General features: G+C 39.0%; 1 protein-coding gene across 3 annotated transcripts in view; it reads right to left on the reverse strand.

Annotated features, from left to right (window-relative positions):
* The window catches only part of LOC106092754 (bromodomain-containing protein 4), a 53,319-nt gene continuing 33,379 nt past the window's right edge, over positions 1-19,940 (reverse strand). For 2 of the 3 annotated variants that reach the window (XM_059362094.1, XM_059362102.1), the window contains 4 exons: positions 4,544-4,800; positions 3,823-4,483; positions 3,241-3,754; positions 1-310 (listed from right to left, as the gene is read on the reverse strand). In XM_059362094.1, the coding sequence (XP_059218077.1) occupies positions 288-310; positions 3,241-3,754; positions 3,823-4,483; positions 4,544-4,800 (1,455 nt within the window). In that variant the 3' untranslated portion in view covers positions 1-287. Of the gene's footprint in view, positions 342-3,240; positions 3,755-3,822; positions 4,484-4,543; positions 4,801-19,940 lie in introns of all 3 variants that reach the window. The other variant, XM_059362099.1, reaches the window with a different exon arrangement.

The following is a 19,940-nucleotide window of genomic DNA, read 5'->3' on the forward strand; positions in this document are numbered from 1 at the left end:
TAGAGATTACACACATATGCTGTGTTGGTTTATATAATATTTATTTTTTTCGAATGGACCAATTATTATTATTTTCTTACAAGTAGCCAAAATAATAAAAAGGGAAACATTGAAATTTATACACTCGGAAGAGATTAATTACAGCTGCCATTGTTTATTGCTCTTTCTGTATATGTGTGTGTGCGTGTGTATAGTTGGGTTTTATTAAAATATTGGATATTTGGAGATTCCATTTTGGGTTGAAATTAGCAGCAAAACATCACAGATGATTTAATACAATCAGATTCTTAGACGGAACGTGGGTGGACAACTGTAAGTAGAAATAAAAGAAAAAAAAAGTTCTAAAAAAATAAAGGGTAGCGTTAAAAAGAATTCCTTTTTTGATATATAAAAGGTAAATAAAATGTATATATATATGATACATAAAATGTAAATAAAGCTGAAAGAATAATGAAAACAAGATCAAGAGTTGGCTTGGATTGCTCTATATGTGCTTTAAGAAACATAGAAAGATCTATACTAACTTAATTACTACTAAATTTCCATGAAGATTCCACTAAGGAACAGGAGATACTTCTCTCATAGCCATGAGTGCAGTCCGATTAAAGTAAAAGCTCAATGACATGATACAATTAAGAGGTAGCGTCATTAGCACAACAACAAAAATCTACCCCCTACGAATCTACCTTGAGGGGCAAATGCTGTAAATTGAAATGTCAAAGTTGTTTTCAAAATAAACTTTGCTTTACAACTTATTCCCTTTAAATGTTTGTTTTTTTATTTGTATTTTCATCATTGTATCTTGTTTATATGTGAAACATCGGATCAAATAGAATCTTTTTTAAGATTTTAAAAAACATCACAGCTGCGTTATCAAGCCTTTGACATTTGGATTTACTGCAAAATCCAAACAAATATAAACAAGTAAAAGCGTGCTAAGTTCGGCCGGGCCGAATCGAATATGTACCCTTCATCATAGATCGCAATTGTCGGGTTCTTTTCCCGATATCTCTTTTAAGGGAAAAAGGGGATAAAAGAAAAGAATTGCTATAATATTGGAGCTATATCAAGTTATGGTCCGATTCGGACCATAATTGATTTGTTTTTTGGAGACCATAGTAGAAGTCATTGTGTAAAATTTCTGCCAATTCGAGTAAGAATTGCGCCCTTAAGGCGCTCAAGAAGTAAAATAGAGAGATCGGTTTATATGGGAGCCGTATCGGGTTATAGACCGATTCGAACTATAACCAGTCAAATCGGATAATAATTACGCCCTCTGGAGGCTCAAGAAGTCAAAATCCCAGATTGGTTTATATGGCAGCTATATCAGGTTATGGATCGATTTAAACCATATTTGGCACAGTTATTAAAAGTCATAATTTCAGCCCAATCGGATATAAATTGCGCCCTCTAGACGCTCAAGAAGTCAAGATTCAAGATCGTTTTATATGGCAGCTATATCAGGTTATGGACCGACTTAGACCATATTAGCACAGTTTTCGGAAGTCATACCAAAACACGCCATGCAAAATTTCAGCCCAATATCTGATAGAAATTGCGCCAGTCAGAAGAAGTCAAGGCCCAAGATCGGTTTATATGGCAGCTATATCAAAACATGGACCGATGTAGCCCATTTAAAATCCTAACTGACCTACACTAATAAGAAGTATTGTGCAAAATTTCAAGCGGCTAGCTTTACTCCTTCGAAAGTTAGCATGACAGACGGACTTTATGGGGTCTAAGACGAATATTTCGAGGAGTTACAAACAGAATGACGAAATTAGTATACCCCCATCTTATGGTGGAGGGTATACAAAATTGTACTCAGCTGTTCTCATGACCTTATAAGTACATATTGGCTCAATGATAAGTATCACCTTTTTTATGCCGAGTCCCAACGGCGTCCCCACTTGCAAATTGCAAATTGCAAATTTTGCCCATGAACATTCCACTAAGTAACAGGGGTAAACTTCTCACATATCAATGAATGCAGTCCGATTCAAGTTGAAGCTCAATGATAAGGGGCCTCCTTTTTATAGCAGAGTCCGAACGGCGTGCCGCAGTGCGACACCTCTTTGGAGAGAAATTTTACATGGCATAGTACCTCACAAATGTTGCCAGCATTAGGAAGGGAAAACCACCGCTGAAAATTTTTTCTGATGGTCTCGCCAGGATTCGAACCCAGGCGTTAAGCGTCATAGGCGGACATGCTAACCTCTGCGCTACGGTGGCCTTCCCCACTTGGTAGAGAAGTTTTAACATGGCAGCATACCTCACAAATGTAACCAGCATTAGTAAGGGGATAATCAACGCTGAAATTGTTTCTAATGTCTTTCTGAAATTGTCTTTCAGCATCATATTTGGGCATGCAAATCTCTGCGCCACGGCGGAAAGATCTATACTAGGAATAACTTATTCATCCAGATTGAACCAAAGGCCGAAAAAAGTTATCCTTATGGAAAACCTTATTCAGCAAGGCAGAATTTATGAATTTTCTGGATACCTTATTTAGCCAGGCTGAATTCAAGGCATTTCCTAGAAAACCTTATTCAGCCAGTCTTAATTGAAGTTTTCCTAAGGGAAACCTTATTCAACCAAGCTGAATTGAAGATTTCCTAATTCAGCCAGGGGAATTCGACCCCATAACCGCTCCACAGTGCTACATGCGGAATCCTTGTTCATTGAAAGCCCTTACAGGAAAGTCATCTGCTCTCTCGATACCACCTATTTCATTGTAGCCTCGAACCCAAATGATGCAAATTGTTGCAATTCAAGACTTTCAGGCTTGTCCCTTACTTTTCTCGCACTGATGGTCAACAAACAAACTATGCTATTTTATGTAATCTATGATCGTTCCAGTTTCCAGAATTCGGTTTTTGTGTCTTCTATGTACGCATCTTGTCCTATTCTCTTCCCTAGCTTGAAACACTAAATGGCCTTCTAAATGGCAACGCAGGAGTCTAGTCCGACCCAAACCTTCGTCAACACAGCCAGTTTTTCTATCGTCGCCACGATTATTCCGCGTTAGTGTGACTTGCTCCCATCTTTTTAGGATGATATATCATTCATCCTAAAGTTATCAAAATTCAAATTATTAATCGTCATCTCGATCTGCACCCATCTTCTAACCATTCTTTAGAAAACATTTGGAGCCCTTATGGAAACGTTAATGCATTACTCTTCATTTCAAATCATATTAAATTGCGATTATTCTATGCGATTAAATCCACCCATACTTACAATGTGGTCTCTCGGACTCATCGGCAGCGGAGGAGGAGGAGGAAGACGAGGAATCATCATTTTGAGCGGACATATCGTTTTGGCCATCCATCATGGGCACAGGTATGCTAACAGGTTGAGCAAGGGAACGACCCCAGCCGGGATGACCCATTGGCATGCGGCGATCGGGCATGGGTGGGATCATGGTATCACGTGGTTGCTCAGGCAAAGGTTGCAGGATGAGTCTTTGGATGGGCATGGCTTGCATGCGGGCTTGACGTTGTTGTTGCTCCGAATCTTGTTCAGATTGTTGGCTCTCTTGTTGCTGGGACTTTTCTTGCTCGCTGTTGCTGCTTGCCTCACGGGGTTCTTCATCGTCTTCGGAGCTATTGCTGTTGTCTTCCTCATCGGAGTCGATGGTCAGACGACGGAATTCTTCGTTAATGCGATCTTCGGTCATGCGTTGAATGTTGGCCAAATCTTCAGCGGTAATACCGGCACGCTCCAAGGCCAAATCTAAGGGCATACGTTGGATCTATGGAAATGAAAGACATTTGAGATACAGAGCCGACCCTATAAAGTCACTCTCAAGTCTATACATACTTGGAAGAATGGCCTTTGAGGACTATCTTGTTGTTGCTGGGACTCGCTTTGTTGTTGGTGTTGTTGTTGGAGTTGTTGTTGTTGTGGCAGAGGAGCCTGTTGTGGTGGCTGGATTTGTTGGGGCACATCATCAGCAACATGTATCAACTCTCTCAAGGGGATCTGATGAACTTGAATGCGCAAGATACGTTGAGGTTCAGGGTGGGGAGCCTGCATCACTTGTGGTGGCATGGGGGGACGCATGGGCAACTGCTGGAATGGTGGTGGTGGTGGGGGCATTTGACGCAAGAAACCGGGCAATTGTTCAGGTTGGTGACGTGGCTTCATGGGTTCCATACGCTGTGGCATATGGGTCAATGGGAAACGGTTGGGGATGGGTCCGAATGGAATTGGCACGCGTTGGAAGGGGAAGAACATGGGGCGAATAGATTCAACATCTTCATCGCTGTCATCATCATCTTCACTGCGAGAACTCTTGGACGAGTCTTGTTCCTTGCTTTCGTTGCCACTTTCGCAGAAAATCGAAATGCGTTCACCAGTAATGCGAGCCTTCTTGGGTTCAGTGGTCAAATTCATGCCGAAGGGCAAGGCCACAGTTTTGGAGGGAGAGTCAACCAGTTCCTCGGCATGTTTACGTTCGACAACACAGTTCATACGAGATCTAGGGGAAAGACAAATTTGTTTAGTGTGTTGGAAACGATATGGTAAGGGCCGTGCTTACTTCTTGTTGTTTTGCAAAAGAGCTGCTGCCAAATCGCTCAAGTCCAATTCCAAAGGAATTTTACCGGGATACTTTTGCATAACCTCAGCCTCTTCGCTGTCGCTGTTGATCTTGTTCATGCTAAACTCTTCTTCGGAGGGAGTGGCTTGTTCGGCTTTGATCTCAACCTTTTTAACGGTCTCCATTTTATTGAGACTTTGTAAATCGTCATCATTGACATTTTCACGTCCCAATAAGGCTTCGGCCCGTGGAAGCTCCTGCAAAATAAGGTAGAGGGGAAGGGATAGTGGTTAGAAAAGTTTTTTTTTTCAAATATAAGCCACAGATATTTGTTTAAGTTATCAAGTTTTTATTTTATTTCATTTAGTTGGGAATTATCCGTAGCACACCGTATCCACATCTGAAGAACTAACTCCTTTACGCAATCTTTTCAACCTTGCTTACTGTGCGGGTGTTTACCCGTCGCGTTGGAAGATTGTGAACGTGCAGCCTATCCCTAAGAAGGGTGAGGCAACCGACCCTGCGAGTTACCGACCAATAGCCATATGCTCTGGGCTTTCCTAGGTTATGGAGAGTATGATCAACTACCATCTTGTGAGATACTTAGAGTCTAATGGTCTTCTAGCGACCGACCGACCGATGGTTCCGAAGAAATCGCTCCACGGCTGAACTGATGGCATTCCTGTCTGAACGTTGGAGTCGCTCTATTCACCAGTTCGGTGAGAGTAAGGTCGTGGCTCTGGATATCTCTAAGGCATTTGATAGGGTCTGGCACCGACAATATGGATTCCGCAGAAATCGCTCCACGGTTGACCTGATGGTATTCCCGTCTGAACATTGGAGTCGCTCTATTCACCAGTTCGGTGAGCGTAAGATCGTGGCTCTGGATATCTCCAAGGCATTTGATAGGGTCTGGCACGGTGCACTTCTTTCAAAGCTTGTCGCTTTTGGTGTCGGTAATAACTTGGCTAGCTTTATATCGAGTTTTCTCAGAGATCGCACTATAAGAGTTGTTGTAGATGGGTTCTCATCTGACGAATATACAAGGCTCTGTCTTTTCTCCCTCTCTTCTCTTTATTTTCATTGACGATCTACTGGGTCTGACTTCGAATCCGATCTACTAGTTCGCGGATGACAGCAAACTCTGTCATTCATTTTCATTCGACCATAGGCCGAATCTTCGAGACTTTGAAGACAGGAGGCAGATTACGGACATAACACTCTGTCAGGATTTGCTGGCCATTTCAGAGTGGAATCGAATGAGCAGAGTAGATTTTAATGCACGCAAAACGCAGTGCTGTTTGTTGTCCCACAAACGATTCGCCAACACTTTACAATCGTTAATACCTATCGACGGTGTAGATATCAAGCAGTCAGAGGCTCTGGATGTTCTGGACATGAAGATTCAATGTGATGTCCGTTGGTGAAAACATGTGTTCGAAGTGTCGAAAGAAGCAGGCCGAAAATGGCATATAACTCGCATATATGGGCCGGAGCTTCAAAATCATCCAGAGGCGGGCGTTGGTGTTGATTGGAGATGGTAGGATATCCAACTCTATTGTTTCCCTTAAACATGGTCGAAATGCGGGTTGTGTGGCGCTGTTCTATCGATTCTTCTACGGTGTGTGTTCTTTGGAAATTAGTCTTCTGACTCCTTACTTGAGGTTGTTTGTCAGAAATACAAGATTTTCTAGAAGCCCGCATCGGTTTGTAATCGATTGGCCAGCTGATCGGACCATGCACTACCGAGAGAATTCTTTTTTTTGGCAAGGACGGTTCGTATGTGGAATCGACTTTTGGCGGATATTTTTCCGGCTACTTACGACATCCAGAAATTCAAAGCAAGTGTCAACTAACACTACTCCCTCTTTCGCCCCTCCTATCCTTAACTAGCCTCTCCAACGCAATGCACTGCCTATATAGGGGACATCCCCTGCGCGTTTTTTGATTGAACAAAAAAAAAATGGGAACTTTGTTACTATCCTCGTCAAATACTCCACATATACATTTGACTGGGACAAGTCGGCAAATCCTTAGATATAGCTTGTCCAGATTAGAAATCTTGAGCATCTGGAGAATGCTATCGCTACCTCGATGTGGCTGAAATGTGCATGTGGTATTCTTTTATGACATCCAAAATCCTCAAATTCAAAACGATCCTAGCGATTCCGATGTTATCAATAGCAGGGCACAATTATTACCCGATTTTGTTGAAATACCGTATTTTGAGTTCGATTGTAATTTTCAACCCCTAGGTCAGGTATGATCCGAGTTTCTCATTTCCTAGTGTGGAAAAAAACGCAGCCCTATAGTAAGCCGAAGCGGTTTCAATTGAAATATGCTCAGCCTTTGAGTAGACTGCAGTATGAGGTTTTTATACCCTCCACCATAGGATGGGGCTATACTAATTTCGTCATTCTATTTCGCCACACCTCGAAATATGCGTCTAAGACCCTATAAAGTATATATATTCTTGATCGTCATTTTAAGTCGATCTAGACATGTCCGTCCGTCTGTCCGTGCGTCTGTCCGTTCGTCTGTCTGTCGAAAGCACGCTAACTATCGAAGGAGTAAAGCTAGCCCCCTAAATGCTTTTTATTAGTGTAGGTCGGTTCGGAGTGTAAATGGGTCAAATCGGTCCATATTTTGATATAGTTGGCATATATACCGATCTTGGGTCTTGACTTCTTGAGTCTCTAGAAGGCGCAATTCTCGTCCGATTTGATTGAAATTTTGCACGTGGTGTTTTGGTATCACTTCCAACAACTGTGCTAAGTATCTTTCAAATCGGTTCATAATCTGGTATAGCTGCCATATAAACCGATTTTGGGCCTTGACTTATTGAGCCTCTAGAGGGCGCAATTCTCATCCGATTTGACTGAAATTTTGCACGTGGTGTTTTGGAATCACATCCAACAACTGTTTTTATTGTGATTCAAATCGGTTCAAAATCTGGTATAGCTGTCATATAAACCGATCTTGGATCTTGACTTCTTGAGCCTCTAGAAGGCGCAGTTCTCATGCGATTTGGCTGAAATTTTGCATGAGATGTTTTGTTATGACTTGCAATAACTGTGCTTAGTATGGCGCAAATCGGTACATAAAATGATATAGCTGCCATATAAACCGATCTTGGGTCTTGACTTCTTGAGCCTCTAGATGGAGCAATTGTCATCCGATTTGGCAGAAATTTTATACAACGGCTTCTCTCATGTCCTTCAACATACGTGTCTAATATGGTCTGTATCGATCAATAGCTTGATACAGCTCCCATATAAACCTATCTCCCGATTTTGCTTCTTGAGCCCCTACAAAGCGCAATTCTTATCCGAATGAACTGAAATGCTACACAATGACTTCTATAATGTGGAGGCCACCGTAGCGCAGAGGTTAGCATGTCCGCCTATGACGCTGAACGCCTGGGTTCAAATCCTGGCGAGACCATCAGAAAAAATTTTCAGCGGTGGTTTTCCCCCTCTTAGTACTGGCAACATTTGTGAGGTACTATGCCATGTAAAACTTCTCTCCAAAGAGGTATCGCTCTGTGACACGCCGTTCGCACTGCACTCATTGATATGTGAGAAGTTTGCCCCTGTTCCTTAGTGGAATGTTCATGGGCAAAATTTGCTAATTTGACTTCTACAATGTTCAGCAGTCATTTATGGTGCAAATCGGACTATAACTTGTTTAAATTTTTTTAGTTGCGAATAAAATGTCACCCAATAATTTCGCATTAGACAATTTAAAATGCATTGTACGGGAAATGCAATCGGTAAAATGGGTGCAACAATTTTCAAGATGTCGACATCAAGTTGCTTTGAGTTTGAACCATAAATGGTGTAGCATCAAACACTCCTGCATGCCATGCAACAACACACCTTCACAGATTTATGTCTTTGAAAGAGGTACCGCATTATAAACACGGAAATATTTTGTAAAAATACTCATCCGAGCATGTACTAATGCACCAAAGCTGAAGTTATGGCATCCGCAGCTGAAACAAGGCATTTTTTTCTGTTGCAAGGGAGTACCTTACCAGCATGGCATTCGTTTAAGTTATGCCTAAATAATTTATCTAATGCTACCTGGTACTTCATTCAGATACCGACATCCAACACTTGGTGAATAAAACGCTCCAACCATAAGCACTTGAATTATGCAAGCTAGTAAGCCAGCTAAGGCTAGGCAGGCACACTGATAGGATAGACGTAACATCAAATAGCTTGGAGCAGCGCAGCGCTACAGGCAAAGTGGAGTGGAGGAAACATGCAATTGGGTATAATGTTGTTGGATTGTTGCGATTGTTGCCATCATAGGGTCACTTCCTTTTCAACAAAACAGAAGGCTGAAACACTAGTTTCGTCTTCAACTGCAGAAGATCCAGCCATGCTTCATCTTCACATCATTAGCCAACGAATGGATTGAATATCAGAGTGAGGCTTTTCGCCGCATTTGGTAAGATGGAAAACCAGTTTTCCCTCACAATAATCACAAACGAACGATGATGTTGTTGCTGGCCGTACAATAAAAGCTATTTTTGCAACTATCGAATCTTAAGTCAACCGAAAAAGTGCTACCTACCAGCGCTCACTGACTAACTGGCTGTGTGCTTTTCGGTATCTGTTGATAGTCAATATTGGACGAATTAACAATGAACGAGAGGCCGGTGACTGGCGATCCACTGGACTATGCGCAACGTCTTTGTTGTGTTGCGCCAAAAGTTTATTGACTTTAAAATGCCTGATTTGTTTTTGCTGTTAGTTAACCCAAAAAAAAAAAATGAAAAGAAAAACCCTCAACGTTGTGGTTAATAAACAAAATAAAATAAATAAATATGGTTGCCGGATAATGGTTGGGCAATAACAACTTAGCTCAAGACAATGTTATTTTTTGTTTGCCTTTTTTTTTGTCCCATAAAAAAGGGTGTATCTCCACATGATATAATACTTAAAATTGGGATTTGTTATTTCATATTTATTGCTTAATTTTTTTTTCCACATATGTGATTAGCCATCTGTCTTTTGCCTTTTTTTTTATAACAATTTGGTCATTTGCCTTATGAACCAACGTAAATTTATGTTGCTCCTAATAAAATATTTCGTAACTTTAATGAAGTTAAGTTTGGAGCAGGTCTTGGCCTTAAACTTCAATTTGGAAAGCAATTTGGGGGATTTGGCAACTTTAACATGTAACAAAATTTTTGTTGTGCTTACATTAATTTCTAGCTTGATTGGGTATCAAGTATTTTATACCCACCACCTTAGGATGGGGGTATACTAAGCTAGTCATTCCGTTTGTAACACCTAGAAATATTCTTCTAAGACTCCATAAAGTGTATATATAATCTTGATCCTCTTGACGTTCGAGTCGATCTAGCCATGTCCGTCCGTCCGCCTGTCAAAATCACGATAGAGGTCGTTAAGCTAGCCGCTTGCACAGATACTTAATATCAAGGTAGGTAGTTGGGGATTGCAAATGGGGAATATCGGTTCAGATTTGGATTTAGCTCCCATATAAAACGATCTCCCAATTTGACTTCTTGAGCCCCTGGACGCCAATCCGATTTTGATGACATTTTGCATATAGTGTTCTGTTATGACTTCCAACAACTGTGCCATGTACGGTCCAAATCGGTCTTTAACCTGATATAGCTCCCATATAAACCGATCTCCCGATCTCCAGATTTGACTTCTTAGGACCTTACAAGCCGCAATATTTATTAGATTTGGCTGAAATTTAGCATGTGGTGTTCTGTAATTTGCAATTTTTGCCCATGAACATTCCACTAAGGAACAGAGGCAAACTTCTCACATATCAATAAGTGCAGTCCGATTCAAGTTTTAAGCTCAATGATAAGCGGCCTCCTTTTTATAGCCAAGTCCGAACGGCGTGCCGTAGTGCGACATCTCTTTGGAGAGAAGTTTTACATGGCATAGTACCTCACCAATCTTGCCAGCATTAGGAGGGAAAAACCACCGTTGAAAATTTTTTCTGATGGTCTCGCCAGGATTCGAACCCAGGCGTTCAGCGTCATAGGCGGACATGCTAACCTCTGCGCTACGGAGGCCACCGTAGCGCAGAGGTTAGCATGTCCGGTGTTCTGTTACGACTTCCAAAAACTGTATCAAATCGTTGTATAACCTGATATAGCTCCCATATAAACCGGTCTCCGCATCCTTCTTATTCGGTTCCTAGAAGCTTTAATTTTTGCTGGTTTGACAGAAGTTCGGTATGTAGAATAAAATGATGATAAAACCAGTAAGGAAAGGCAAAAGTCGGGAGGAGCCGACTACATAATACCCTACACCTACCCTATAATTATATATCCGGGCAATATATAAACATATTGGGTTGCCCTAAAAGTAATTGCGGATTTTTTAAAAGAAAGTAACTGCATTTTTAATAAAACTTAGAATGAACTTTAATCAAATATACTTTTTTTATACTTTTTTCTAAAGCAAGCTAAAAGTAACAGCTGATAACTGACAGAAGAAAGAATGCAATTACAGAGTCACAAGCTGTGAAAAAATTTGTCAACGCCGACTATATGAAAAATCCGCAATTACTTTTTGGGCAACCCAATAAATGTATATGAGAGCTATATCGAAATCTGAACAGACTATTAAACACATCGTTTGAAAATTGTTGTTATTACGGACATATCAGTGCAAATCCGGCGATAAATATGTATAGGTGGTACATTCAAATCTGAATCGATTTTGACGAACTCAAGACCCTCGCATTTCATTTCGCTGAGCTCCCTACCAACTCGGCTACTTAGCCGCTCGCAGGGAGATTGTAGTTAGCGAGTGCAGTTTTGAATATAGAACAAGATTGCACAAAACTAACAGAAATGTTTCAAGCCGAAATCATACAAAAATGTATAAGTGAGATTTGAATCGTTCTCTTTATTCCATGTAAGGCGCTATTACACGGTATGTAATTGTCTTATGACATGTCACTTCTTGTATTCACACGTAATTTAAAATGTTTGCAAAATTGTCAATTTACATATGAAGCATCCGGAGGCCACCGTAGCGCATGTCCGCCTATGACCCTGAACGTCTGGGTTCAAATCCTGGCGAGAAAATTAGAAAAAATTTTCAGAGGTTTTCCCCTCCTAATGCTGTTAACATTCGTGAGGTACTATGCCATGTAAAACTTCTCTCCAAGAAGTGCCGCACTGCGGCACGCCGTTCGGACTCGGCTATAAAAAGGAGGTCCTTTCTCATTGAATCGGATTGCACTCATTGATATGTGAGAAGTTTGCCCCTGTTCCTTAGTGGAATGTTCATGAGCAAAACTTGCAATTTGCATAGGTTTCGTCTCAGGAGCCATATTCCTTGAGAATTCGTTCGAAAATCCCATCTAGGCAGACAGACAAACGGATATTGCTAATCGAATCAAACAAATTCACTAAGTTCGTAAACGTTGGTGTGGGGTAAATCTCTGACTTTTGGTAAAATCGCGTTTAATAGTTTTAATTAGATTATAGACCAATAAATACCAATTTTTCTAAATAGGGCAAACAATTCTACTTTGTTTTTCCTATGTGTGTACTTTGTTTCATAAGCGATTATGTTTTGAGCACAGATTTGGAAAAAATTTAATATAATTATTTTGGTTGGCGTTTGAGGTTTCACGTTAAAAAATAAATCACATTTAATTATGATTACTATGTGGTATGGACAATGGTGTTTTTTTTTTTTAATTTTGATGGCACCGAATTGTTTCACGCCATGTCTTCTGGCTTGGCTTGGAGAAGTTTAAGTTTACCTTTGTTACATGGGGATTTTTAATATAAATCTTAATAAAAATGTGAGCAAAATTAAAAATAAATACGAAATAAATTGAACAAAACAAATGTGGGTTAGGGTCAAGTTATGAGGGGAAACTGTTTTTTGTACAATTTAAAAAAAAAGCTTTAATACTTGTCTGCTTGCATGCATTCAGGGGTTTATTTATTAGCTATAAAATCTATAAATTACTGTTGTATTTGAAAACAATGCAAAGATTTTCTCATTCTAAACTTATCGACTCAAGGTCATGCTCGAAATCGAGATTTGTCTAGCTCACTATTTTTTTAAATATTGTTGTTGTTGTTGTTGTTGCTGCCACTCAGAAATTGATTTACTTTTGAACAGCATTATCATCATCATCATCATTTCCTCATCATTTCCGTAATTAATAATATTTGTGCTATATATGCTAAATTTCATTTGTGGGCCACCAATGAATGTCAGCAAAGCGTAATTTCTGAAAATTAGTCATTCATTTAGTACTCAAAACCAGAGCTGCGACCAAAAATTCAAATAAAATTCAAGCCACAATAAATGTGTGGTTTCATTAAACCAGTCCAACTCAAGGTGTATTACTTTTTCTGACACATTTTGTTTGTGTTTTTTGTTTCTTCTTCTTGTTTTTTCTCAATTTGTTTTAAAAACACCAACGAGAGAGCAGAAAAAGTGTGTGTGTGTGTGTGTGGCTTGTGATAAACGAGTATAAATATTAGCACTGTGACGTTAATTAAAAGGGAAAATACCCAAATGCAAACAAAGTAACAAAATTGTATGTGGAAATTATTCTAAACAATTAGGCTTGGAGTGTACCCAATTGGTAAAGTGCGGTTTAGTCCAATCGTGTTCAATTAACACCCAGCCTTTGTGGTTAAAAACCGATGAAAGTACAGCTCTAACTCTGTTTTTATGAACGATTTGATGTTGTTATTAAAAAAAATGTTTTTAAATTCTAAACTTTCATTACAAACTTTCATTTTAATGACATAATGTGAGGGTGTAAAGAAAAAAAAATAAACGCAGATTTTGGTTAAAATGGTTTCAACTATTTTAGCGTACATTGCTAGAAACACCTGAAATAAGAACAATTAAAAAGGCATTAAGTTCGGCCGGGCCGAACTTTGGATAGCCACCACCTCGGGTATATATGAAAACCCCCTTTCGTCAGAATCCGGTGAAAATTGGATAACTTAACCATCCAAATTCGACACAGACATTAAGTGGTCTAATATATATGACAGTATTCAATTTTGTAGAACAAAATATTGGTCTTTTTGGCAGATATATCCAATTTTAAACCGATCTGAACCATATTAATCAAATTTCTGCGAAATCTGGTAATATATAGGTCTTTTATGGGCAATAGACCCTTTATCGGTAAATCGGTCACATTTGGATCCAATGAAAAATATTTGTATCCAATGTTAGAAGTTCTTAGACTACTCACTGTTACGAATTTCAGCGAAATCGGTTAAAAAATAAAACTTCTATGGCCTTCAGACTCTTTATCAGCAGGTCGGTCTATATGGCAGCTATATCTTAATATAGTCCGATCTGCTTAAAACTGCGTCCAGTTCCAAATTTCAGCGAAATCGGATAAAAAAACCTTTTATGGCCTCCAGACCCTTTATCGGCAGGTCGGTCTATATGGCATTTATATCTAAATATAGTCTGATATAGTCTGGGTCAGATGTCGGGAAGCCTTGAACTACTCTCTGTTTCAAATTTCAGCGAAATCGGGCAATAAATAAAGCTTTTGTGGGCCTCAGACCCTTAATCGGGAGATCGATCTATATGGCAGCTATATTTTAATATAGCTCGATCTCCACCATATTTGGGTCGGACGTTGGGAGGCTTAAAACTGCGCACTATTTCAAATTTCAGCGAAATCGGATCTAACATGAAGCTTGTATGGCCGTCAGACCCTTTATCGGGAGATCGGTCTATATGGCGGCCTTATCTAATATAGTCCGATCTGAACCATATTTAGGTCAGGTATCGAAAGGCTTAAAATAACCCACTGTTTTAAATTTAGGGGAAATCGGATAATAAATAAAGCTGTTATGGGCTTCAGACCCTTTATCGGCAGATTGGTCTATATGAAAGCTATATCTAAATATGGACCGATCTAATCTATATTTAGGTCAGGAAACGGAAGGCTTAAAATAACCCACTGTTGCAAATTTCAGCGAAATCGGATAAAAAATAAAGCCTTTATGGCCTTTACCGGGAGATCGGTCTATATGGCAGCTGTATCTAAATATGGTCCGATCTGTACCATATTTAGGTAAAATGTCAGGAGGCTTAAAATAATCCACTGTTTCAAATTTCAGCGAAATCGGGCTATAAATAAAGCTTTTGTGGGCCTCAGACCCTTTATCAAGAGATCGGTCTATATGATAGCTATATCTAAATATAGTCCGATCTGAACCATATTTGGATCAGTTGTGAAGAAGCCTTAAACTACTCCCTGTTTCAAATTTCAGCAAAATCGGATAAAAAATCAACCATTTATGGGCATTAGACCCTTTATCGGAAAATCGGTCTATATAGCAGCTATACCCAAATATGGTCCGACTTGGCCCGTTCAAGAACATAACCAACGTGCATAAAAAAGACGTATCTGTGCCGAGACCCCATAAAGTATATATATTCTTGATCTTCGTGACATTTTATGTCGATCTAGCCATGTTCGTCCGTCCGTAAAGCTAGCCGCTTGAAATTTTCCACAAATCATTTTTATTAGTGTAGGTCGGTTGGTATTGTAAATGGGCCATATCGGTCCATGTTTTGATATAGCTGCCATATAAACCGATCTTGGGTCTTGACTTCTTGAACCTCTAGAGGGCGCAATTCTTATCTGATTTGAATGGAATTTTGCAAGAGGTATTTTGTTATGATATCGGTTCATAACCTGATATAGCTGTCATATAAACAGATCTGGGGACTTGATTTCTTGAGCTTCTAGAGGGAGCAATTCCTATCCGATTTGGCTGAAATTTTGCATGACGTATTTTATTCTTACTTTCAACAATTGTGTCAAATAAAGTTCAAATCGGTTCATAACCTGATATAGCTGCCATATAAACCGATCTGGGTTTTTGATTTCTTGAGCCTCTAGAGGTCGCAATTATTATCCGATTTGCCTGAAATTTTGTACGATGGTTTCTCTCATGACCATTAACATACGTGTTTATTATTGTCAGAATCGGTCTATAGCCCAATACAGCTCCCATATAAATCTATCTCTCTATTTTACTTCTTGAGCCCCCAAAGGGCGCAATTCTTATTCGAATTGGCTGACATTTTACACAGGTCTCCAACATATAATTTAATTGTGGTCCAAACCGAACCATATCTTGATATCGCTCTAATAGCAGAGCAAATCTTTTCTTATATCCTTTTTTGCCTAAGAAGAGATGCCGGGAAAAGAACTCGACAAATGCGATCCATGGTGGAGGGTATATAAGATTCGGCCCGGACGAACTTAACACGCTTTTACTTGTTTCATATTAAATAATCATAAATGGAGAGGTAAAAGCGCATTTAATCGCCCAAAACGACAAATATCATATAGCCCAAAAACGATCGTAAAATATCATGGTGCCCAAAAGACTGTCATATCTCTCAAAAGTGGGCAAAAAAGACTAACATTGGCATCGTTTAGGCGATATGACATTTGGGACAAAATGAAGCTTCGCCTGGACCAAAAATTAACCAAATCGGTGCCTGTTTAAGCGATATCTAAACATGGACCGATTTGGTCCACATAATATGCTCCGACATCTTGATCCTTAGAAGGCGCAATTGTAATCCAATTGGGCTAAAATTTTGCACGAATTATTTTGTTATGAGTTCTAACAGTCATGACAAATACGGCTCATATCAGTTCATAACTTGATTTGGCTTCTATTTAAGTAGGTTTCGTTATTTTGAACAATCAAAGGTATATCTCTAGAGACCACATAGCAGCTATTTTGAAATATGGAACGCTATGGACCGAACTCGGTACGAACCTCAAGGGGTCTAATAAAATTCACCGTTCAAGACAGTAAAACTGAGTTTTGGTTCATATGGCAGCTATAGTACAACTCATTGTATAACAAATCAGCGAAATCGATAAAGAAATGTGCCTTTTATGGGGCCATCGGAAGATCGATATATATGGCAGCTATATTCAAATATGGACCGATCTGAATCATATGACAAGGATGTCGAAAAACCTAACATAGCTCACTGTGGCAAATTACAGTGAAATTGGATAATATATGCGCCTTTTATGGACTCAAGATATTAAATCGGAAGATCGGTCTATATGGCAACTTTAACCAAATATAGACCAAATATAGAAGTAATTGCGGATTTTTTAAATGAAGTAAATGCATTTTTAATAAAACTTAGAATGAACTTTAATCAAATATACTTTTTTTACACTTTTTTTCTAAAGCAAACTAAAAATAACAGCCGATAACTGACAGAAGAAAGAATGCAATTACAGAGTCAAAAGCTGTGAAAAAATTTGTCAACGCCGACTATATGAAAAATCCGCAATTACTTTTTGGGCAACCCAATATATATATAGACACAGATATGGAAAAGCCTAACATATCTAACTGGACTAAGTTTCAGCGTAATCGTGTAATAAAAGCTGCCCATAAGCTACTAGACCTTTAATCGGAATATAGTCCGATCTTTATCATACTCAGCTCCAATATTGAATAGCCTAGCGCAATGCATTGTGCCATGTTTTAGCGAAATCGGATAATGACTGCGCTTTTTATGGGTTTAAGACTTTAAATAGGAAAATTGGTATATATGGCAGCTATATCCAAATGTGAACCGATCTTAGCCGTATTGAACACGGATGTCGAGGGTCCTAACACAACTCATTGTGCCAAATTTCAGTTATATCGGATAAAAAAATGTGGCTTTCATGGACCTAAGACTTAAAATCGGCAGATCGGTCTTTAGAGGACTATATGAAGATAAAGGAGACCACCGTAGCGCAGAGGTTAGCATGTCCGTCTATGATGCTGAACGCCTGGGTTCGAATCCTGGCGAGTATATCAGAAAAAACTTTCATCGGTGGTTTTCCCCTCCTAATGCTGGCGGCATTTGTGAGGTACTATGCCATATAAAACTTCTCTCCACAGAGGTGTCGCACTGCGGTTCGCCGTTCGGACTCGGCTATGAAAAGGAGGCCCCTTGTCGTTGAGCTTAAACTTGAATCGGACTACACTCATTGATATGTGAGAAGATTGCCCCTGTTCCTTAGTGGAATGTTCATGGGCAAAATTTGCAATTTGCATATGAAGATAAAACTCCGTTATAGCTCATCATGGACCTTAACCTGCCTTTGGAGAAAAAAAGAAGATCTGTGCAAAGTTTCAGCTCAATGTCCCTATTTTTGAAGACAGTAGCGTGATTTCAATAGACAGATGGACAAACGGACAGATTGTCTTGTCTTTATGGGGTTGGGCCTGAATATTTTCATGTGTTGCTAGAGGAATGACAAAATGAATATACCCCCATCTTTCGGAATTTTTTTTAATATTATTTAATTAAATTTATTGTTTATTTCACTTTTAAGTTTAACTTTTCTTATTGTTCATTAGTTGCTGTCATAATTTGCCAAGCAGAAGTCCAGAAGTCTGTGCTACACCATACAAAAATATACATTAAGACTTTAATTATACCAAACAACTCCAAAGAACTATAAAAACTGCGAATCCCCTCACATAATACATAATTACAGATTTGTGTGTATGTGCCAAAGCGAACTAAAGAACACTTAATTGCCATTTTCATTGTTACTTAACTAATTAAAAATAATTGACTTTTTTTTCCAAGATTTTTAATTAATGTTTATCTCTCAGCTATGTTTTTTTCGCTCTCCAACACAGGGCTACGAATAACAATACCAAAAAAAAAGGAATCCAAAATCTTCCATTGAATTACGTGTTGAAAACAAAATAGATTTCGAGAAACAGGTTTCAGGCCAACCATCAATAATTGTGCAAAGTAATTCTTGAGATATTTTAGTGGTGGCAGTTTGTTTTTTTTTTTGTCAAGCAAGCGATTTTGAAACTTGTCTTGTCTATCAGTAGCAGAGCAACTATGTATAACTAACACGCAAATGTTCCACAACGTTCTAAACAAAAATCCCCCATTCTATGAGAGAGCGAAAAAAATACAATGGAAAGCATACACAAAAAAAAAAAATAATCGTCTGCTTAAATAACAAACACAATAGACAAAAAAAAATACAATAATGACTGAAGGTGTTAGGAGCAAAAAAAAAACAAAAAAGATTCCAAACTTATTGGGAGATTTTAAATCTTGCCAGAAGCGTTTGTGCATGCATGTTAGATGGGAAGATGGCGACAAAACAAAAACCGAAAAAAATAAAATGCTTTATTACATAATTTTACGTAAAAGCAAAAAATACCAACTTTTCGAAATAGACGACGCACATACAAAGACACTCACGCAAATCTTGACAACAACATCCAGCAGTAGACAAGACAAAACATTTCATTTTAAAAACAAACAAACCAACGGCTACAACAAGCACAACCATCACTACAACAAAACGATTGAACACATGTGTGTGTGTGTGTGTGTGTGTGTATGTGTAAAAGTCTTGTACACTCATTTGTTTGTTTGGTTTTGTTGGCTTGGCTGGAGTGTTTACCAAGAAAACGAAAGACTTAAGACACAAACGCGATTGTTCGAACCACTGCAGAGTTTAAGTCGAACAGCAAAAGTGGATTTGATTGTTATCACTTGCCTGTTTCTTGGTTATTTGCTGAATTCGAACACAACTACTTCATTTTTATTTTCGTCAAAGGGGGAACTTTGCTAACTTTGTTTTTATTATGGCCATACATCATCCATCCAAGGAACGATTGTAGTCACACATAATGAAACCGCAGCAACAAAAACACAAAATGTCTAAAATGGTGCCATGCACCAACTGCTCGAACTCAAGGCAATAGCAACAAGAAATTGCATTGCATTTTTTTTTCTCTGCGGTGGGATTTTGTGCAAATACATCTGTAGTGTCTGTGGGCCCCCTTAAATGGAGATGAGTTGGAACAGTTGGCCTGAGCGTCTGAGTGCTTTGGCCGCTACGTGGCATCCAAAGTTGGCTTAAGACTTTTTGTCAAGCTTCAAACTTTGGCATTTGTGGTAAGGCACTTCAACTTTGGTTTACTTTTATTTCTTGAGAAAAATGAATCAGCAAAAGTCAACAGCGCAATGCACCCAAAGTGCTTTCACTTTATCATCATCGACAACGTCACAGTCATACAGCCCAGCTCATAATCATCAACTTTCGAGGCTGCAGCATGACTGGACTGTGTCATTTCATATTTAAATTTTGCTCTTTTGCTTTACAATCAAGAGTAATTGAAAACGAGTACGAGTAATCTTTATGTTAATGCAGTTTTAACTTTACATTGGTTTTTGCAAATGCATTTAAAAGCGTTTGCATTTTTAATGATTTCTTGTTTTGGAGCTGATTATTGGCAATGTAGGTAGGTAGTTGCACCAATCCATTGGAAATGTAATAGTCATCGACGTCATTATCAATAAACATG

This window comes from Stomoxys calcitrans, chromosome 1 (assembly GCF_963082655.1).
Source record: "Stomoxys calcitrans chromosome 1, idStoCalc2.1, whole genome shotgun sequence".
Lineage (NCBI taxonomy): Eukaryota > Metazoa > Arthropoda > Insecta > Diptera > Muscidae > Stomoxys > Stomoxys calcitrans.